The sequence below is a fragment of the Xyrauchen texanus genome, chromosome 8 (genome assembly GCF_025860055.1).
Source record: "Xyrauchen texanus isolate HMW12.3.18 chromosome 8, RBS_HiC_50CHRs, whole genome shotgun sequence".
Classification (NCBI taxonomy): Eukaryota; Metazoa; Chordata; class Actinopteri; order Cypriniformes; family Catostomidae; genus Xyrauchen; species Xyrauchen texanus.
This window is the reverse complement of record NC_068283.1, coordinates 27,574,911-27,598,975: the sequence shown is the minus strand read 5'-3', so window position 1 is coordinate 27,598,975 and position 24,065 is coordinate 27,574,911. Positions and strand designations below refer to the sequence as shown.

At 38.1% G+C, this 24,065-nt stretch overlaps 1 protein-coding gene across 5 annotated transcripts in view; it reads right to left on the bottom strand.

Annotated features, from left to right (window-relative positions):
• The window catches only part of LOC127647339 (liprin-alpha-3-like), a 61,762-nt gene that overhangs the window by 32,409 nt on the left and 5,288 nt on the right, over positions 1 to 24,065 (bottom strand). For 4 of the 5 annotated variants that reach the window (XM_052131524.1, XM_052131525.1, XM_052131523.1 and 1 more), the window contains 5 exons: positions 8,476 to 8,577; positions 7,666 to 7,830; positions 6,713 to 6,787; positions 3,279 to 3,338; positions 3,062 to 3,190 (listed from right to left, as the gene is read on the bottom strand). In XM_052131524.1, coding sequence (XP_051987484.1) covers positions 3,062 to 3,190; positions 3,279 to 3,338; positions 6,713 to 6,787; positions 7,666 to 7,830; positions 8,476 to 8,577 — 531 coding nt within the window. The remainder of the gene's footprint in view (positions 1 to 3,061; positions 3,191 to 3,278; positions 3,339 to 6,712; positions 6,788 to 7,665; positions 7,831 to 8,475; positions 8,578 to 24,065) is intronic. The other variant, XM_052131526.1, reaches the window with a different exon arrangement.

Genomic DNA, 24,065 nt, shown 5'->3' with positions numbered 1-24,065 from the left:
TATGCCTTCTACCGCCCTGTCTGTCCCATATTTTCTTCCTGCGTCCATGTTTTTTCTCAAGATTACATGCTCCAAGGATGAGTCACAATGATGGACTAGTTGACTAGAATTGGGGTTATCTAGATTTCTTTTATATATATATATATATATATATATATATATATATATATATATATATATATATATATATGTAAGGAATAATTGACGACGGGCCGTTGAATTATTAGAAAAATAATGCACACCCGGGTGGTAATGCGGTCACGACGCGAAGCGAGTGGCCGTTACACCGGGTGTGCATTATTTTTCTAATAATTCAACGCCCGGAGTCAATTATTCCGCTTATACTACAGTTACCACACCTCGAAACATTGTTCAGATGATGTGATTCTAGACGTTTGTCAAGTTTTTGTCATTAAAACGCTCTTGTATGTAGGACTAATTTCTTACGCATCTAATCCCATGCCTCCGTTGCTAATTCCAAAACGTCATTTTAGAGTTAGTAACGGAGGTTTGAGCCACTGACAGCAGACTAATGCAGTTATTAGTGTAGTTATTAGAGAGACAGAAGTTGCAATAATGAGACAGAAAATCATGTGCGTCATATTATTTAATTTATTTATTAATTCATACGTTATAATTCATTCGTTAATTCGAACGAATTTATTTATTAAAATTAAACTGCACATTTCCATTGATGGTGAAGTCAGACATCGAAAATGGCAGATCAAGCGCATTGGGCTGACAGAATTCAAATCATCCAACGACGTATTGGGCTGCTGTGTCTGGTGACAAATCCTCTTGAAGTTGAAGTGGATTTGTCGCTGTCACTTCTTGTTATGAATTGTATCCTATTTTCCGTTATTACAGTTGACTACGCGAAGTGATATGGAACTGTAATGCGGTCAAGACCTGCCTGGAACTACTTTAGCCGTGCGTTTCCCTGAAAATAATTGCACACCTTAGAACGTTCTCAACCAATCAGAATCAAGCATTCAACAGCCCTGTAGTATAAATATATATATACAGTATATACAGTGGGTACGGAAAGTATTCAGACCTCCTTAAATTTTTCACTCTTTGTTATATTGCAGCCATTTGCTAAAATCATTTAAGTTCATTTTTTTTCCTCATTATTGTACACACAGCTCCCCATATTGACAGAAAAACACAGAATTGTTGACATTTTTGCACATTTATTAAAAAAGAAAAACTGAATTAACACATGGTCCTAAGTAGTCAGACCCTTTGCTGTGACACTCATATATTTAACTCAGGTGCTGTCCATTTCTTCTGATCATCCTTGAGATGGTTCTACACCTTCAATTGAGTCCAGCTGTGTTTGATTATACTGACTGGACTTGATTAGGAAAGCCACACACCTGTCTATATAAGACCTTACAGCTCACAGTGCATGTCAGAGCAAATGAGAATCATGAGGTCAAAGGAACTGCCTGAAGAGCTCAGAGACAGAATTGTGGCAAGGCACAGATCTGGCCATGGTTTCAAAAAAATTTCTGCTGCCCTTAAGGTTCATAAGAGCACAGTGGCCTCCATAATCCTTAAATGGAAGACATTTGGAATGACCAGAACCCTTCCTAGAGCTGGCCGTCCGGCCAAACTGAGCTATCGGGGGAGAAGAGCCTTGGTGAGAGAGGTAAAGAAGAACCCAAAGATCACTGTGGCTGAGCTCCAGAGATGCAGTCGGGAGATGGGAGAAAGTTGTAATAAGTCAACCATCACTGCAGCCATCCACCAGTCGGGGCTTTATGGCAGAGTGGCCCGACGGAAGCCTCTCCTCAGTGCAAGACACATGAAAGCCTGCATGGAGTTTGCTAAAAAACACCTGAAGGACTCCAAGATGGTGATAAATAAGATTCTCTGGTCTGATGAGACCAAGATAGAACTTTTTGGCCTTAATTCTAAGCGCTATGTGTGGAGAAAACCAGGCACTGCTCATCACCTGTCCAATACAGTCTCAACAGTGAAGCATGGTGGTTGCAGCATCATGCTGTGGGGGTGTTTTTCAGCTGCAGGGACAGGACGACTGGTTGCAATCGAGGGAAAGATGAATGCAGCCAAGTACAGGGATATCCTGGACGAAAACCTTCTCCAGAGTGCTCTGGACCTCAGACTGGGCCGAAGGTTCACCTTCCAACAAGACAATGACCCTAAGCACACCGCTAAAATAACGAAGGAGTGGCTTCACAACAACTCCGTGACTGTTCTTGAATGGCCCAGCCAGAGCCCTGACTTAAACCCAATTGAGCATCTCTGGAGAAACCTGCAAATGGCTGTCCACCAACGTTTACCATCCAACCTGACAGAACTGGAGAGGATCTGCAAGAAGGAATGGCAGAGGATACCCAAATCCAGATGTGAAAAACTTGTTGCATCTTTCCCAAAAAGACTCATGGCTGTATTAGATCAAAAGGGTGCTTCTACTAAATACTGAACAAAGGGTCTGAATACTTAGGACCATGTGATATTTCAGTTTTTCTTTTTTAATAAATGTGCAAAAATGTCAACAATTCTGTGTTTTTCTGTCAATATGGGGTGCTGTGTGTACAATAATGAGGAAAAAAAAGGAACTTAAATGATTTTAGCAAATGGCTGCAATATAACAAAGAGTGAAAAATTTAAGGGGGTCTGAATACTTTCCGTACCCACTGTATATATATATTAGCTTCACTGCTTAAATTAGAATGTTGACAGCATGCTGTGATTTAAAACTGCATCATAAAAGTTGATCTAAAATACTGCCATTCTTTTTAGACAGCATGTCAAGATAAATATAGGCCTTTTCAAAGGCCTGTCTCGAGACTCCTCTGTCCGGTTCTATTCCTTCAAGCTGTTTTGGAATGCAAGAATGCGATTTATTTGCCAACGCTACCTAAGAAACGTGTCCTAATGGGGTGAGGTGAACCTGAAACCAACCTAATTGTTAGGGGCTTCTTTAAGACCATCTAGTCCAATAGTCTATTTTGAAAATAGAGTATGTAGTTATGTACATCTCTACAGCATTCACACATTATGTGTCCATCATACAAATACATACACTCACTTGTCTGCACATAAGAGCCAGTCTCTCTTTCAACTGTGAAAGCTCTGCTCTCTGTCTCTCTATCTCTCCCTCTCTCTGTCTGTCAATCTCTCCATCATCCAAGATGGAGGAGGGACCGTTCGGGAGCCGCTGTGTGAAGCAATGCAAAAACAGAGTGTAAGGAAAAGAACAATGAAAAATTCATATGAAACAGTCATTAAACATAGTTACGACTCACCTCTTTTCCATTGTCCAAACCCCGTTCTCTCCTTTTAATCTGATCCCGCAAAGAGAGTACCTAAGTTTAACAGACAAATCTAAACATGCAAGACCATAAACAGACCAGACTACCACTAGAAGAGGTAAAAATTTATTTTTAAAAGTATTGCGATTAGGGCTGTCAATCAATTCTCGTATAATTAATTATATGACAGGCCAAATAATTAATCTAATTAATGTCATATATAAATATTTGCATAGAAAACCCCCCAAATAATGATTATTCAATATAAAATGATGAAATAATTATATTTCAATAATTATAAATACAATTTAAATAATACAAATGCATAACATTATTGTGGCAGACGAATAAAGCATTGATAAGAGCAAAACAAAAAGTGGCTTTAGAAGGCAATATATTGTTCAATTCCATATTATTTCAAATAAGTCTATCATTGACCACAGCAATCCATTTTGCAATTGAATTGTCCATCTGTCTGAGAAAGATTTCTCAAAAGACCTTTCCTAAGGATGTGTCAATGTACACATGCGTCAGTTTGACGCTTTTTTAGTGTTTCACTTAGAGCTGATTATTGATACAGATTTCTAGATTCAATTCTTCTCTGATTCAATTTCGATTCAGTATTGATTCATATGGGTTTATTTCAGTTATAATGCCAATTTTGCTTACATATAAAATAAATTAACTCTTAGTTCATGCTGTTAATTATACAGGGGACCTTTTAACTAGTTTCCTTAGGAAAATATTAGTTTTACCAATTATATTTTATTACCTTTTTAACAAATAAATGTATTCAATCAATAAATAAGAAATTTGTTACATATTTATTGTTAAATTGCATAATTTGCACTATTTACAAGTATTTACATTGATTTGTTGAACACGTGCTAATACTGTCGGTACTGTCTCTTCAACCCAAAAAATGGCATTCTGTATACAGCGCCTTTAAATGAGAGCATGTTAACTAGAGAGGACTCGAATGACTTTACCTCATCTGTGTGATTCATGATTATAATTAAATGTTTTTTTTGTAGTTGTTTTTGATCAACAACTGACTGTAAAGAACAGAAAGGGTATTAAAAGAGACAGTATTCAATGACAAATGGGTTGCGTGGATCTCGTCTTGGACACATTACACGGAACAACTTTTACTCTCAACACACTGTGAAAGGATCTCGCTACTGAACACTTCACAACTAAACTACACAAATACTGGTGGGTGAAATGTAAACATATACTAGCCAGTTGCAAAGTATATTCACTTTAGTCGAATAGTGGGAAGTTTTGTTGCAAATGTGAGTGATTTCCTCTCATTGTAGTAGAGGGTTGCGCATTGAGTGAGAGATCAGTCTTGAGATTTAAGAATCGATATTGAGATATCGCGATGCATCGAAAAAACAATATTTTTACCCACCATTAGTTTCACCCCTAGTTGCAGTTGTGGTTGGGTTGTGTCAAAAACAAAGCTTTTTAGGTTACTTTGTTAAGTTAAACGTAGTATCATTGTATTCGGAATTGCGCTCAGTTCAGTTGTTTTTAATGAATGAATGAACATAACATTTATATAGTGCTTTTCTGACTCACACTACACTCAAAGCACTTCACACAGTGAACAGGGGACTCTCCTCAACCACCACCAGTGTGCAGCATCCACCTGGATGATGCAACAGCAGCCATAGTGTGCCAGTATGCTCACCTCACACCAGCTATTGGTGGAGAGGAGGAGAGAGTGGGTGCAGTGAACAAGCCAATTAATGGATGTGGTTTATTAGGAAGATTGCTAAGGGCCAATGGGTGGAATTTGGCCAGGACACCAGGGTTACACCCCAGGATTTTTAATGACCAGGGAGAGTCAGGACCTCGGTTTAACATCTCATCTGAAGGACAGTGCCTTTTTACAGTACAGTGTCCCCATCAATATATTGGGGCATTAGGAGCTACACAGTCTGCAGGGGTGAGTTTTCCCTGCTGGACTCCCTAATACATCTTCCAACAGCAACCTTAGTTTCCCCAGGTGGTCTCCCATCCAGGTACTGACCAGGCTCAGCATTGCTTAGCTTCATAGGCAGCCAGTCTTGAGCTACACGGTGATATGGCTGCTGGCTGAACGTAAGCATAAGAGAGTGTTCTCATCTTGTGCTGTCGCTGCTGTTAAGCAAGCCGAGAGTTGCTAGTTGTCTGTGCAGCTGCCTGTTGTCTATACAGCTGGAGTTTGGCTGACTACCCTCTGTTGAAAACAGGTGGTACTTCAAGCTTGAATTATGATGGTTGAAATATTCCTTTTTACAGTCAGAGTAGAGGTCTGCATTCTCCCGGAACTCCCGTGGGACCCGATCATACTTCTTGCGATGCGAGATCAAATTTCCGAGTTCAAGGCGGTAGCTGAGGGTATGTCCATGAGTTGTGTGTGGGAGCGGGCAGCCAGAGAAGAGCCTTAAAATCTGATGTGGATATCTATTTTTATATTGTTAATTTATGAATGCAAAAAAAATAAATATATATATATATATATTTATTTTATGTCACGCATCATCTGATAATAGCAATAAAATAAAAATAAAGATTTATTTGTGTTCACTTGTTGTCTGTTTGTATGGCTTTTACCCTGTGCGTTAAACAAATGCAGAGTTGCGGGAACGGGAGAGGTCGGGAAGAAAATCACTGCGGGCAGAGTGCGGGTGAACATGGAGTAAAATTCAGTGAGAACTTTCGGGCGTGGGATAGAAACTTGTGGGAGCTGGCGGGAGCGGGAGACCTCTAGTCCGGACACATGATTAAATTGCATTTTTAAACACATTATTTTTTATATAGTTTCTCTCACTGATTTAACGTGTTAAATCAACAGCAATTTTGTGATATTTTACCTAACACATTACACTGTAAAAATATTCTAACACTAAAAAATTATATTTTGAGATACAAAGGTCACATTAATAGTTTTGCCAAAACAATGTTGATCACCAGCAAGCGTGTGAGAACACAAAACATTCTGCATCATTAGACCAACAAAGAATCAATGTACTGTAACAACACAAGCCACCACAAACTCAGAAAAAGCTAAGAATGGTCTATGACTTGTTTCAGTAAAGCTTTTCATGTAATAAACATTGGAACCAGGGTTCACTATTCCCTCGCATATTTATTTTTCTGCTGACACATTTTTCGCTGGCCTATGCTCTGTGCTATTTCTATTGCTCCATGATGAAGTAAGAAGTTCAGCACTTGTTGTGCAAAGCACAGGTAAAAAAGCGAGTAAAACAATGCAATTTATTGCGATACACTAAACATAAAGAATTGCAATATTATCATAGCATGACCCAGATTTCGATATAATATCAAATTGTCAGATCCTGTTGATTCCTACCCCTAACTACCACAGACTGAGAGAAATGAGGTACAAACATATATCATGATAGTATGATGCTCACCTCATTTGTGGATGCCACCAGCTCTTCTTCTAGAACAGAGACTCTCTCTAAAGCCACACGCAATCTCTCACGCACCTGAGGGACCAAGGAACAATAGACAATTAATCAGCGGGGAGAAGCTGTCCAAAGAAACGTCTTTGAATATACACAGGTATTCTTCAGACATGTAGCTGTGGCATTCTTATGTTATCCAAACCCCTATGACCTATAGTATATACTTGTAGTAGTAAATAGTATTGATAATCTTACAATAAATGGCTATAACGAATCTTCATGTTTTTTATATTGCATAACTAAAAAAAAAATTATTCAGTCGTTTTTAAGATATCATATAAATGTCCTATTATTTTTTTCATTATTATGCATTATTTATTAGATTTGAATAATCTTTGGGATTTCTCATCCAAGTACTAACCAAGCCCTTCGCTGTTTAGCTTCCGAGATCGACAAGATTAGGCGTGCTCACAGTGGTATTGCCGAAAGCAGCTTTGGCATTTCCATCACAGTTTCAAAAACTCCCCTGTAATTTGTGAAGCCCCGGTTGGGAAATTTGATTAAATTTATGACGTTGGCATAATATGTAACCATGGGGTTTATTGGGTTATAATTGTGGGTCTTTAGGATAACACCATGTCCCAACTAAGTGCAATAAGACTTTCCTTTAAAACTATTAATCAAATTTCTCAAAAAGAAAAATTGCTGCAATGTGTAACAAAATCACATACAATCAATACATATTTGATGTTTAAAATATACAGCTACTGTATGTGGAGTGGAATTTTGAACCAATGAGATTTCACTGTGGGTAGCACTACGTAGTGCAACAACAAAAATCAAAAATCAAACGACAGGCAAAATGTTGCTCATCCATTGTTATGGTCGCAACTAGACAAAAACATTATGGAAGAAATAAGATTAATCAGTGTAGAACAGCACAGTGTACGGTTGCTGACCTTTTCATCCAGGGCTTTGTGGTGTTCAAACAGAGACTTGAGGGCCTTGAGCACCTCCACCTCACTGGAGACTCCAGCAGGAGACTGAGCCTGCCTCTTCACCACAGTCATCCTCAGAGAACGCTCGTGTCGAGATACCAGGCACTCCAGATGCTCCAGAAGCAGCTACACATCCAGTGGCACCAAAATGTTTTTGGATACTTTAGTAACACTTATAAATTTACAGTATGAATGTCAGTACATTAGAAACAAAATATCAAACCCAAGTGCATCATCAAACAAATGCTTTTAGACCTTTTCTGAAAATGAACTTTTATGCAAATATTTTTTGTAGATGTAAGAAGTCAGGTTCCCTGAAGTTCACACATGTGTCCTCGTAGAGAAACCACGGGTTCATCACATTAACTTTGGACATGTTCCAGTGCAACAGTTCCACAAGTCTGACAACTGGAAAGTATCCAGAATATACCTTTTTTTCTAAATGTTGAAAAAAAGATCTGTTGTTTTTCCATTTGAAACAAACTTTTTTTGTGAAATGTCTTGCTTAAAAAGCATGTTAGTGCTATATTCCTTTAATATAAATGCTACTTGGTTAGATATTTTATCTAATGAAATGGTATTCATACATTTTTAAGCATGTCCAAATACTGTGAGTATGGGATAACACACCCCCAACCAAAACTTTTCATAAAAACTCTCATAACACAAAAGCACAAACAGACAGAGGATATAAAGAGAATTTGATGTTTGAACTCTCTCTCTCTCTCTCTCTCTCTTACACACACAGATTATGGTTATGGAGTTACTGACCCGTGTATTGTTCCTCTCTGCCTTGAGCTCAGCAATCTCCTCCTCTCTCTCCAGCAGCTGCTCCCGACATACATTAAGCTCTTTGGTCAACACCGCAAACTCCTGCTCATACACAAACACACACACACACACACACACACACACACACACAGCACAGAAAATTAGTTATTGTCTCATCCTTGCAGACTCCTACCAATCAACACAGTAAATAAACCAATAAGTCCAAATCCAGTGCTATGGTCAGCCTAAAATGTATTACAATCCTTTAAAACTGCTTATACATTAATCAAACCACACACACATAATGTAAAAAGTAAAAAATGACAATGCATGCGTTCATTAGGCTATGGTGTATGCAAACACCATCACACATCCACACTTAACAAAAATACTTTCATACTTTCACACTCAACACTAGGGCTGCTTCATTTGGTTAAAAATCGTATTGTGAGTAGCTTGACAAATGTTGTAGTTGCGGTATGAAATAAAATGTTAAGATCTCCCATTGCTGCTTGTGTTGATTTTTATCAAGGCTAAAAATACAAAGACATATAATCTCATTAAAACAGCAGCTCTAATGATGGCCAGGGTGTACAAAAAACTACAAAATAGCAAGTAAAGTATTTTATCCTGATATTAAGTCATGTTTGCCTTCACACTGTTGCCATTAGAAATTGTGACTCTTTAAGGGTGTTCACACCTTTTCTCTTTGTAAGAACCAAACGCATACCTCTATTAGTTGACCCAAAAGTGAACTGAGTGGAAAATAATTAAATTCTTTAAATTCAATTTGTACCAAAATCTTAAAAATGGACTAAGATGATTTCATTTGTTTGGCGCATTCACTTAAAGGTGCTGATAACGATTTTAGCCGTTCTAGAACTTCCATGAGCTTGAATTAAATTAAACACGCCCTCTGAATTAAACACGCCCTCTCTTTGCAAAACTCCACCCTCCAGTTGTAATGAAGAGCAAAAATGCACCTTCTCAGGGTCGGCAAAAACAACAGTAGTACAATAGCGCCCTCAACTGACAACTGTTATAAATTTAAATATGGTCTTAAACTTGAATGATCAGCATCAACTATTACACTATGAGAATGTACAAAATGAGTGAAATAATATTTTAGAAGCACATCAAAGTCTTCTGTTTTGCTGATCAAAGAATGAGACAGTGGCTTGTGGTGACATATTTGTTAGCTGTTTACACAGTCTAGTGCTGTCACAGAGACCAGTGTGATATCTCAGGACACTTATTTAATTTACATCTTTCAGGGAGCACCATCACACATCCATACACTCAACACAATCATGCATCCACACATGATCACACTAACACACATCGACATACTCAACCCCATTACACAAAGACCATCATATCCACACACTATTGCCTATCCACACATGCAACACCATCACATAAACACCATCACACATCCACACACGCAACCCTATCACATACTATCCATATACTAAACACCATCACACCAACTCTATCAAACATCCACACATTTAAAACATCACATAAACATACACTCACACAAACACTCAAATCTCAAATCTACTAACTCAACAGGGCAGGGAAACTAAATTCAAATCTTTACCTTAAATCGAATTTAATTTCAATTTTAAAGTCAGCTGATTGTTTTTATTGACGTTATTTCATTAATCCACAGGAGGGCGCATTGAATATATATAACCATACAGCACCGTGTTATATTATTGCAAAGAACATTCCTGGTTGTTAAAAAAAACATTTCATTTTAAACTAAAGTGCATAAAATAAAAAAGTTTTAGTCGGTTCATATTCAGCGATATACCACAGTGTTTTTCATTTATTACAGCTGTATGTAGGGTAAAATTATTCCGAGATAGCAGTGGTATTCAGCTGTACTCATGATTCCTGGTCAGGGGCTGTTCAAAAAGACGGAACACAACAGAAAGGAACAAAAAGCGAGGATCTCGAGACACACATTTCCAACTTGAACACTATAAAAGTATTAATGGAAAGGAGGTGATGCGAACTGGCTTGACAATATAAATAATATTTTAATAAGGAACTTAAACAAAAAGACAAACACACAAAGGTATTGGGCAGCTGCCCATAAATTTCTCTCGCTGTCCCACTGCATTCTCCAGTCTGTCTTTATCCCTCTCTGAGGCTTGATTAGCATGATTAGGGGCCGGGCGTGTAGCATCATGACCCGGCCCTGCCCTCCGCCTCTGTCACAAACTCCTTTACAGACAAATCCAGAGCAAGAAACAACGGCCAAAGACCACCACCTACTGTATGGGGCTGTTCACACAGAATGCTTTTTCAACCATCCAGTCTAGCAATTTTTTTTCTATGTAAATGTGCTAGATGAACGATTTTGTTTTTTTTTATTCAGCATCTCATGCAGGAGCACTGTTTTTTAGATGCTGAGTCAAGTTAAAAGAATATTAAAACACGTCTCGAGACACCTGTTTTCTGTTAAACTGTATTTTGATGTGCTTCATCTAGCCTTTTTTATTGCAAGAATGCGATTGGTCTGAAGTCATCGGCAGTTGCTTGGTACACATCCAAAATTAGAATGTAAAGTTTTATCATACAAATGTTCGTATTTTCTTAAATTCAATGAATACTGAAAATTTTATTTGACAGCCGTAAAACTCAACACCATCACATATCCATATTCTCTGATCAGAGAAACAGACCAAAGTTATTATCTGCTTTTTACGTCAAACAGTAATGAGGCATTTGCAATACATGTGTACATTGGATAAATAGGTAAGAATGCCAGTAAAGGTGTTTACGTGCAATGCAAAATTGTGGTAATGGGCAAAAGTCGACCTGTGTTGATCGGTTTATTCTTCAGGTGTTTATGACCTCACACCGATAAAGGAATGCAGTTTAAGGCATTTACATGCCCACATATAAGCATATTCGGTGTAAGAACTTGCATCTCACAAACACTATCACACATCCACAAACTCAACACCATCATACATCCACACAATCTCACAAACACTATCACACATCCACAAACTCAACACCATCATACATCCACACAATCTCACAAACACTATCACACATCCACAAACTCAACACCATCACACAAACACTATCAAACACCCACAAGCTCAACACCATCACACATCTACACAACATCTCACAAGCCATGTTACACATCCACAAACTCAACACCATCACACACCGACACCATCCAACAAAGACTATCACACATCCACAATACTCCACACATTCACAACATTTCACAAAAATTATTACACATCCACAAATTCAACACAATCACACATCCACACAATCTCACAAACAAAATCACACATCCACACACTCAACACCATCATACATCCACACAATCTCACAAACACTATCACGCATCCACAAACTCAACACCATAACACTTCCATACCATCCCCTCCCACCCCCTTCACAATCACACCACACTATAGGTGCTGAATAAGATCCTGATTTGTCCACTGTTTGACAGAGTGATTGGTGAAAGATGACTGATAAAAACATTGTTTGAGTTCACATTTCGTAATATTTTATTTTATTTATTTATGTAATATTTTTGAGGACATATTGCCTCCCTTGCCGACTCTGAGAAATCTCCACTGACAGTCAAATCAGCAAAACAAACATCATCAAAACAATCGCTCATAAGAATAGTAAAACATGCAATCAACTCTTACACATTTAATTAACACTATCCAATCAAATGACATGATCTACATTGGCAATCTTCTGCAATTACAAGACACCTTTCAATGACACCAAGTGTTACTGTCAATGCCAAATAAACACAACACAACTGTAATGGTAATGCTGGTTTCAGAATCTGAGTTAGTGTGAATGTGAAATGGAATGCAAATTTGTTTCCTTATTTGCTTCTGTGTGAACAGATGACAAAGTCCACATTCTGAACACTCCAATGAGCAACTCTTGGGTGCAAGGTCTTGATAGCACCATGTTGTGTAGGATGACATATGGCCTCAATTGCCTTTCACTGTGTGCCTAAAGCCACACCATCATTTTCTATCTGCCTACATGTGATTGAACCTACTCATCAAAAATCACGCATGACACACCTTCCCTCTAGGATATACACAGTGTCACCATGCTGAACGTACTTGTATATTATGCTTTGTGTGTTAATTTGCTGAAACATGCAGCAGATGTATGGGATCAAAAACTATTGCGGTCACGGATCCAAAAATAATAAAGGTGAATCAAAAAATAATAAGCGCAGAAAGAAAATAGTAAGTGTAAAAATAAATAAAAAGTGCAGATCAAAATAATAAGAGCAGATCAAAAAATAACATGCATGAATCAAATTTATATAAACATTTAAAATATGCTGCAAAAACCAGTAATATAACAAAGAGGTTTTCCTTTGTTATATTACTATTTTTTGTGCTCTGACAATTTTGCTCATATTTCATTTTTTTTGTACACTTTCGCTGTATTTTTCTTAGCTTATGTTTTCAAGTTCTGCGCTTGGTTTTCCAAAACTTGTGAGTAGAGTTTCATGTAAATCAGGGGGTGTTTTGCATCCCCATTGGTCCACTTGTTCTTGATCAACAGCTCCTCCTCTAGCCAATCATTCGAAGAGAGGAGGTGACATCATTCCAACACAACTTGACGGCTGCTGTGTGTGACAGAAGCAAGTAATTGTCACGTACAAGATAGAAATGATGTCCAGCGACGTCAATGACTGTAGTGAAAGTGGTACGAATTCATACGGGTGCAGGCGTATATCATACGATTTAGCCAAATGTACAAAAGTCATACGAATCCTCACGATTCCGCTGTGAGTGTGTGTTGGAAGAACCACCAATAACTTAAAGGGTAGTTCACCCAAATATGAAAATTGTGTCGGAATTTACTCACGATGTTGCTCCAAACCCATCTGACAAACAATTCGATTTTAGGCACAGTGTTTGGGACTGACAGCTTCAGTTGCTATTCACTTTCATTACATCCAGACAAAAGAAAGTGAATGGTGACTGAGAGTGAACATTCTACTTGAGGTCTCCTATTGTGTTCCATGGAAGATTTTTGGGTGAACTATCCCTTTAAGAGTGTATCCAAGCCTGGTTCCACTCCTGTCAGTGACACTTTAGACAATGAAAGTTGATCTGAATCTGAGCCAACTCTTACTAAGCAATCACATTCCCTCTGCGATGCAAATACTTCTACAAATCTAATGCCCTTTGCCAAGCAAAGCACAATTCTAGACCAATCACGATGCATGTACCTTGTTAACTCTTTATCAATCAATCATGTTCCCTTAATTATGAATGTGTTTGGTGGTGGGTAATGTCTCCAGCTAGAAATGGTCACAGTCATATCCCACCTATATGCTAAACTGCCTCTCTTTCAATGAACACCCAAATATAGGGGAAAGATGCAGGAGAAAGATGGAAGAGAGGAAAGGGGAGTGGAGGGGCTACGCTTAGGAGTGGTATAGTGGTAAACAGATGGTAACTCAGTGGGCCCATAGGATTTTGGCATTCTGGAACTGTACCGTGCTGAGATTGGACTAGAATTATTTTTGGCACAAGTATGCCAACCACAACTGCGTGATAATGTCCTGCTTTATTTCTTTCTCTCATTCAAGTTCCTGCTATGGTTTGACTTAAACGAGGGGCTTTAACAATGGGTTTACGTCCCTTTTTTACAGCTTGTGCCCTTCTCCTTCTTGAAACACTCTCTCTGATTCTCTATTCTTTTTTCTCTCATAAGTCCTATGCTGGTGAGATGCACCGACTGAACCCTGCTTAATGTTTCACGACTCTGAATCACTGTCTGCTTATTTCATTGAGTGTTTGCATCTGTGTGTGTATTTGGATGTGTAAGTGTGATATTTAATCTCCTCCTCTCTCTGGTGCTATGGCTTTAAATATCCAGTCAATCTCCCAGAAAATGGGTCTCTCTAATATCTTAATTATTTCAAGGCCAATGTTTGTGGCATTCGGTTCCAAAATGTTTCCAGTGTTACAGACATCATTAATTGGCATACAAAAATGTGGACTGAATAGTATCAAAATTAATCTGTTTACAAATTATGATTTACAAATGGGTAACCTAATTCACATTCATAAAATCTGATTTGCAATTGCATAACCAAATTAATATTCACACACTATGATTCACAAATGCAAAACACAATTCATAAATACCCAAGTGTGTGTGGATGTTTTGCGATTTTTGGGATTCACAAATACATTTTTCTGAAAGATCATTCTTTTGAGCCAGTGAGATGAGGCATTTTAAATCCAGTCAATCTTGGTACGGTTACATAAAACTTCACGAGCATCTGTTGCATCTCTTCTGCGCAGTGCATCTTGACTTTCTATTCTCAAGCTTAAAGAAATAGTTCACCCAAAAAATGAAAATTATCTCATCATTTACTCACCCTCATGGTATCCCAGGTGTTTGACTTTCTTCAGCAGAACACATTGGAAGAAAATTTGAAAAATATCTTAGCTCAGACGGTCCTTAAAATGCAAGTGGATGGTGATCCGACATTTGAACCTCCAAAAAGAACAGATAGTCAGCATAAATGACATCCATATGACTCCACTGGTTCAATCAATGTCTTCTAAAGTGACACGATCACATTTGGTGCAAAAAAGGTCAATATTTAAGTAATTTTTTTTAAACTAAATAATCCCTTCCGGTTAGCTGCGGTATGCACGTGTGATGTAATCGCGTCGGCACATGAGACACGCGGGAACTGACGCATGTGCGACAGACCCGGAAGAGCAGCGCTGTTTACAGCTGAGTTTGAGGAACAGTCTCTGTTCATTTTTCACAATGGTGTGTTTGTGTGCTTATCCTGGATGTCTCAACAGAGAGAAAAATTTGAATATACGTCCGTAACATGGAAACATGAATACATCACACGAGAGACCACATGAGCTCCGCCCTCTCTTGAAGCGATGGATTATAGTTAAAAAGTACTTCAATACTGATATTTGTTCGAATGGATTGTATCACTTAAGGAGACATTTATTTAACCACTAGAGTCATATCAATGACATTTATGCTGACTGTCTGTGATTTTTTTGAGCTTCAAAGTTCTCATCACATCCACTTGCATTTTAAGGACCTACTGACCTGAGATATTTTTATTTAAATGTGTTCTGGTGAAGAAAGAAAGTCATATACACCTGGGATATCATGATGGTGAGTAAATTATAAAAGAATTTTCATTTTTGGGTGAACTATCCCTTTAACAAATGAACAGCCTGAATCCAAATAGGCTAAACTAGTTGTTTTAATAATAAGTCAATATCTCAATAAAAGAACAGAGTAGACAGCAGCCACATAAAATTATATCCTTTATATATACAAGAGTGTTATATATACAAGCAAAAGTCTGAGAAATATGAAAATGCAGTAAGTAGAGAACCAAAGAATAACCAATGAATTGAAAGGATTAGATAAGAACAGAAATGATGTACAGGTGGGTTTGTGGAGAACTTTTTCCTTGTTTTCCAAACATCTCAGTTCAAAATGGCCTAGAAAACCCATTGCCTACACAACTTATTTTAATGCACATAACCAACAGTTTACCTAGGCCATTTTCAATATAAAAATGCCAGAACAAAGCTAACATAAGGTTGACATTTTAAGATAACAAGCAACCTGGTTCTAAAGTAAGAAACCTGTCAACATCATTGGGTAAAATGCCTAGTTGTCTGCCAAATTTAGTTTTAGACTATTGTTCTATTTCCTTCATTCATTTTTACACTACTTTGATCGCATCAGGTACACACTACAGGTAAACACATTCATCACTCCTCTTCTGAGTGCTTATACCATTGTGTTCACACACACACACACTATACACTGCCCGCTATACACTGCACGCTACACACTATAAACTATGCTCAGCGATCTAGTGATGAATTTTAGGGAAGTATGGAGGCATTTGCCGTTTTTCTTTTGAAGTAAGAGAAGTGTGATGTGTTGCTGCTAGCTTTAGCACATTAGCCAACCCCAGTCTAACACTTATATTTTATATAATGTACATATTCACACAGAACGGGAAGCGTTCAGCTCACATTTGCAAGGTATTACTGCAGTACAAGTGTGGCATTTTGGACAATGTATTATTGTAATTTTCTTTACTGCAGTACAAGTGTGTTAATTTTGATGCTGAATCAAATTTATTATTTATTAAAGCAAAGACAGTCCACGTGGTGACCATCTTTGAAAGTGCAGCTCCCATCTACTTCAATGGGGAAAGACTAAAATCTCCAAGATGGTTGGTCAATATTACGATCAAGACAATATATAAAATTAACAGTATAATCTGACAACAGTGGTATCATTAATTGTGCTTCTTTTGCTCTGATCACACACAAAAAAAAAAAAATGTCAGGCAGATTCGGCTTGTGACAAAACATTGATTGACAGGTGATCTCACTATCCAAAAGATTATTGGCTATTTTAGCTGTGAGGTGGGACTTCCTTTTCAATATCAATTGGCTGTTAGGTTTTCCAATTTGCCCTAATTATTTAAATAGAAGTAATCTGTCACGATCTATATTGTCTCTGGTACTGCAGTAATACTGCATCCAAATTACCACACTTGTATTGCAGGGTTTTTTTTTTGTAAGGGATAAGTTTCAGTAGTTGTCAAATGTGTTGGACAGATTTATGCAGCGGTGTTCCATGACGGAGAGAGAGCGCGAGAGGTACGGGTGAGAGAGAGAGAGAGAGAGAGAGAGAGAGAGAGAGAGAGAGAGAGAGAGAGAGGGGGGACGAGCGAGAGGTAGCCTAGTGCTGCGCGAATGCGCTATGGCTCTCTGCAATCAAATACGATTTTAAATAGGCTTAGTAAAAAATAAATCGAAAATCAATGTGTGGCGGTCAGCGTTGATATTGTGGCGGGCAAAAATTCTTTGATTCCAGCTTGTTAAATGTGAATATGTTCTAGTGTCTTCTCTCCTCTGTGACAGTAAACTGAATATCTTTGAGTTGTGGACAAAACGAGACATTTGAGGACGTCATCCTCCTGGGCTTTTGGGAAACACTGATCCACATTGTTCTGACATATTATAGACCAAACAACTAATTGATTAATCGAGAAAATATTCAACAGATCAATCGACTATGAAAATAATCCCAAATCCCTAATCATTATGTACAAGTGCACTGCATTGGAAGCCCTGGATATAAGCCTCCCTCTCTATCTCTCTTAAATATTTTTGTTCTCTCTGTTTTGTCATTTAGTAAACTTTATAGATTTCAACCATATTATTCCTTCTTGGGTCTCTTTAACAAGAACTTAGATTAATGTATGAATTGAATAGTGATTGTGTGACCTATGATGAGGGAACAACCAGTGATACCCTTGGTAGTACCATCAAATGATAGCCTATAGCGATGTCATCAGGATACACATACACCGGTAGACAGTGGCCCACCTTACCGGGTGACCACGTCATGATCCACCAGAATTTATAGTTTACCCACCTCTTTTTTTTACCACTACACCTCTGATAAGTACAAAAATAAACACATTAATAACATTAAATGTCATAGAAGTGGTGTACCAGATGAAGGGGACAAGAATTTTTTTTCAGGCAATTGGCAATTTCAAATATATTTAACAATTTTTATATATATAACAACAATTTGCAAAACAGTGTCAAGCCATTTCATATTATTAAATGTTAGGTTATAGAATTATACCTTTTTCTTTTTTCTTTTTTTGGCTATTTGAAAGCTTTTTCAGGACTAAAAAGTCAAGGGACCTGTCTGTCAACATATTTTGATAATGACCCAATGTTGTCAGAAATAACCTATTTTGTGAGACACAAAGCTTTTTTAAAAACAAGGGGGCGCTAGAAGGCTCACAAAACTGAATCCTCAATTGATCTGCATTCAAATCTCAAAATGTTTTACATCTCATCTAATTCTTTCACTCTGGAGAGTAATTAGGGGCCAAACACAAAGGTGCTATGGCACCTATTGTATCTTTTAGTATAATTATTATTCTGACTGGGAGTCAATGGCAGCCCTATGAACCGTACATAGGATATTGATGAAATTTGAAACACTGATAGTCATGAATAGCCCCGTACCAAATTTGGGGTCTCTAGGACACTAAAATTCAAAAGAGTGTATCTTTTGAAGTGTTTGTCCTAGAGACACACAATTCTAGTTTTGTCTGATTCTCTCCTCCTGATGTTTCCAATGATACAATGATTTACATTAAAACTCTGCCCATTACAGTAGCCGCTATCTTGGATTATGTCATTCATTGTTTTTTCACTTCTGCTTCTTCAAACTTTGCCTGATTTGCACATGAAATGGCTCAAAATAATCTCCAGACTGAGCCAAACAGTATGAATAATAAAAAAAATTGATATCTATCTTTGTTGAAAGGTTATGCAAACACATATTTAACGTGATGGCTGTGAAAAAGGATGTGGCTGTATCTCGGCAAAGCTGTATCCTATCAAAACGAACTTTGATATGCCTCACGATATGGTCTGAGGGCACAAGAGTTTTGTGTTTGCGCCACTAATGGGTCAAGAATTGTGAAAATTTTATTTGTTTGCCTATAACTTTTGAATCATATGTCCTAAAATCATGTGGCTGGTGTCTGTGGATTCCGTAGGTCATGTGGATTTCAACAATACCATTTTATTCCAATATCGGCCATACTGCCTCTCCACCATGACATTTTCTCCCCAATATGGAATACCCAATTCCCAATGTGCTCTAAGTCCTCGTGGTGGCGTAGTGACACGTCTCAATCCGAGTGGTGGAAGATGAATCTCAGTTCCCTCCATGTCTGAGACCGTCAATCCGTGCATCTTATCACCTGGCTTGTTGAGCGCATTACCATATTCTCCATGGCATCCACACACAACTCACCACACGCCCCACTGAGAGCGAGAACCACATTAAAGTGACCACGAGGAGGTTACCCCATGTGACTCTACATGGTAACACATGGTGCATTGGATAGCACACTGAACTGTGGAACAGAAAGTTGGAAGTTCAAATCCATCCAGGGACAATGTGCTCTAAACAATGACAAACCAAGGCAGTTTTGTCTGGCCAAAGACTATACTTACAGAAGTGGGGATAAAATCTTGTACAATCAGGTCAGAAAAACACTGACAAAAGAGATTAGAGTGGCTAAAAGAAGCTACTCTGAAAAGCTGGAAAACAAGTTTTCCAAGACACCATCCCCTAACACTGTAGGGAATCAACAACTGGTTGATGACCTGAATGTGTTTTACTGTAGATTTGAAAAGCACAATCTCACACCCCATACCCGCTCTGAACTTCACTTCAAACAAACATGAACACCTCCTGCAACCACCCTCCTCCCCCCTCCTGCTACTCAAACTGAATTTAATATCTGTGAAGAGGATGTGAGGTGGGACTTCCGGAAACAAAAGACAAGGAAAGTACAGGACCCAGATGGTGTTTTACCCACTTGTCTAAAATCCTGTACTGACCAGTTGGCCCCCTACATCACACAGACCTTCAACAGATCATTGGAGCAGTGTGAAGTTCCCTGCATCTCCAAAAACACTCCACCATCATCCCTGTCCCAAAAAAAAAAACAAATCACTGGACTTAATGACTACAGACCTGTCGCTCTGAAATCTGTCCAAGGACCACTCTGTCAAGCTCCTGAAGTTTGCAGATGACACTACTGTCATAGGCCTCATCATACAGAATACAGAAGGGAGGTTGAACAGTTGGTTTTCTGGTGCAATCAAAACAACCTGGAGCTGACCACGTGCAAAAAAGTGGAGATGAAAGTGGATTTTAGGAGGACCCCACTCACCATTCTGAAAAGTACTGTGGCAACAGTGGAGTCATTCAGGTTCCTGGGCTCTACCATCTCACAGGGCCTGAAGTGGGAGACTCACATTGACTCCATTGTAAAAAAGGCCCAGCAGAGGTTGAACTTACTTCACCAGTTGAGGAAGTTCCACCTGCCACAGGTGCTGATGATACAGTTCTACTCAGCAGTCATTGAGTCTGTCCTCTGCACTTCAATAATGGTCTGGTTTGGTAGCTAAGAAATCTGACAGAAGACTAAAAAGGACAGTTCGGACTGCTGAGCGGATTATTGGTTGTCCCCTGCCGTCCCTTCAAGAACTGTACACTTCCAGAGTGAGGAAATGCCTGGAAAAATTACTCTGGACCTCACTCACCCAGCCCACTAACTTTTTGAACTGCTGCCTTCTGACCGGCTATCCAGCCTATCCATCTCATGAACAGTTTATACTGCCCCATTAAGCAATAATTATTTGCAATACACAGCTTAGTCTATATATATTTATCCAACATATCCTACCTCTTCTGCCATTACATTACAATCTTTACACTGCATGCCTAATTATTAGGCAAGTGAGTATTCTGATCTTAACATTACTTCCACATTTTCCAACTCTAAACCATTGGATTCAATCATTTCCAGGTGGTATGTATTTGTGTTATGGGGGAGGGTGTGGCGAAAGTGACTAACACCTTATATCAAGGTGTGCATCATTATTAGATAGCTTCATTAAACGTCATAGTAAAATGGGCCAAAAAAGAAATTTAACTGACACTGAAAAATCGAATATTGTAAAATGCCTTTCAGATGTATTGCAACACTATTGAAATAGCTAAACTATTGAGGTGTGACCACAATCAAACAATAAAAAATCAAACGTTTTGTTGCGAATAGTCAACTGGGGCGCAAAAAACGCACGGAGAAGAAAAGGCGCAAATTAACTGCAAAAGACTTGAGAAGAAATAAACATGAAGCTACCAGGAACCCATTATCCTCCAATGCTACCATATTCCAGAACTGCAACCTACCAGGAATGTCCATAAGTACAAGGTGCCAAGTGCTCAGAGACATGGCGACGGTCAAGAAGGCTGAAATATGACCACCACTGAATAAATTCACAAGTTGAAGAGTCAAGATTGGGCAAAGAAATACATGAAGACAGATTTTTCAAAGGTTTTATGGACAGATGAAATGAGAGTGACTCTTGATGGACTAGATGGATGGGCCCATGGCTGGATCACTAATGGACATAGGGCACCACCTCAAGTCAGGTATCAGCAAGGTACTGGTACTGGTATGGGCTGCTATCATTAAGGATGAGGTAATTGGAACTTTTCGAGATGAAGATGTACTGAAACTCAACCCTAAAAACCTAATACCTATAAACAAAACATACCTAAAACTCTAAAACCTACTGCCAGTTTCTGGAAAGTACTTTCTTCAAGCAGTGGAACAGGAACATTTATTTTTTTCATTGTTTATTTCTCTATATACTTATATTTTATATTCACTTTTAATTCTTATTAAATTTTTTAATTATCTCTGTCTTGTTGTTGTATTGTTTGTGCACTGGAAGCTTCTTTCACCAAGACAAATACCTTGTATGTGTAAGCATACTTGGCAATAAAGCTCATTCTGATTCTTATTCTTCTGGGTTGTGCAGTGGTTGCCATGCTGGTGCTTGGCCCCATAATTGCTTATTGCAGCTATATTTATTATTATTTATATATTTATTATGTTTCTTCTTCTTCCTCCCAATGGGAGTCTATGGCAGCCCATAGAACCGTTCGTAAGAACATAATTACATTTGGCACACTGATAGGGGTGGTCATGAAAATTCCCCATAGCAAATTTGGGATCTCTAAGACAACCTCCATAGCGCAACCACCAGTCCAAAAATGTAATTATCTTTTTTGTGTATATTTTGAATCATTTGTCCTAGAAACTTTTTTTGTCTGATTATTCGCCTCTTGGTGCTTTAAATGAACTCCCATAGATTATAACTCTGCCCATTACAGTAACTGCCATATTGGATAATGTTTCCAGTTTAAAAGTTTCACATCCTTCAAACATTGTCCGATTTGTCCAAACAATGGCTCAAAATAAACTCCAGACCAAGCCACACAGAAATGATAGTAAGAATTTTGAGAGATCTTTGTTTAAAAGTAAAGGCAGCACAAAGTTAGCGTGGTCGATTTAAAACTGGATAAAAGACTGTAACTCTGCAATGGTTTGTCCTTTCACAACTAAACTTGGTATGGTTTATCAGGACCACAATCTGAGGGTACATGCAAATTTTAGAGACAGTGCCACTTATAGGTAAAATTATGAAAAGAAAAAGGCTATTTTTGCCAATAACTTTTAAACTGTATGTCCTAAAATCATGGGGTTGGTGTCTTTTGATCTTTTGATTCCTTAGGTCATGTGGATTTTAACATATTATACAATACTCATATCAACCATACTGTCCCTCCGCCACATTTAATTTTAATAAAAAGTGATATATCTTTTAAAATCATTGTCAGATTTAAAATATTTTTTTTATGCATCACAAACACCATGTCCTGAGGATACCTGCACAGTTTTGAGACAGTGCCACAAATAGTTAAAAGATAATCCACACTCGTGTGCTGACTCTAACCTTGCAATGTCTCTATGCCATCAGCCTGACATGCCAACTTAGTGGCTCAGTGTGTTAAAGCACTATTATAGTTTTGAGGTTTGTTGGTTCAAATCCCCACCTTGACAAATCATACTGATGATACGTAGATCATTGTGCTCATGAGAGTAATTTGTTCATCAATCCGACTCTACTGGTCACATTTCTTGCTGCACACCCAACTGATAGCATGTCGCAAAACACTGTCACAGCGTATTAGTACAGTGTTTCGTCTGCACCAGAAAAAGAATATACAGTATGTTTTTGAACTGTTAACGGAACCGACAGTCATGAAAATCATCAGGAATTTAATTTTTTTAATCTAAGTGCTTCTGAATGAGTAGCATAGAGCACACACTGAGAACTATTCAAAATATTCAAAGAAATCCTTTATTCTCCACGATTCATGACATGAGGTGTGTGTGAGAGCAAGAAGCAGGAAGAGAGTGTTTCCAAAAAAAATAAATCCATTTAATTTATTAAATGATTTAATAACGTATTTAACGATTTTCTATAATTCAAGCACTTCTTAAGCACCTCTTGGTAAAAATTGCTATTTTCAAGGGTTTTCCAGGACTTCAATTTTAAAAAGCCAAATTCAAGCACCTTGTACGAACCCTGTTATTCTGAACTTTTACACAAATGCAATGACCCACATATTACAGGGAGGGCTGACATTCTGTCTGGAACACAGCATCACCCAAGCTCTTTAAGTAGCTATGATGTCATTATGGGATTAAAACCCAATATTTGACCAAATTTACTAGTGAAAGAGCCAGGGCTGCGCTTCCCAAAAACATTGCAAGCCTAAGTTGGTTGTGGAAACCATTGGCACCTATGGTTTCTACAATCTACTTAGCTTATGATGCTTTTTGGAAATGCAGCCCAGGACAATTCAAAAGATTTTACCATTCAACAATTACAAGAAGCGTCCCATTATGTAAAACAGGTCACAGTATTGTAGATAAGCAGATCATGAGCACAGATTACCTTAAAAAGATCAGAGGAATCAAAACAGTACAAGACGATGAAAAATGGACCAGACTAGCTCACAACGAGTTTGGAAGATTAAGGCAGGTTACAATGTTAGCCAAATACCAG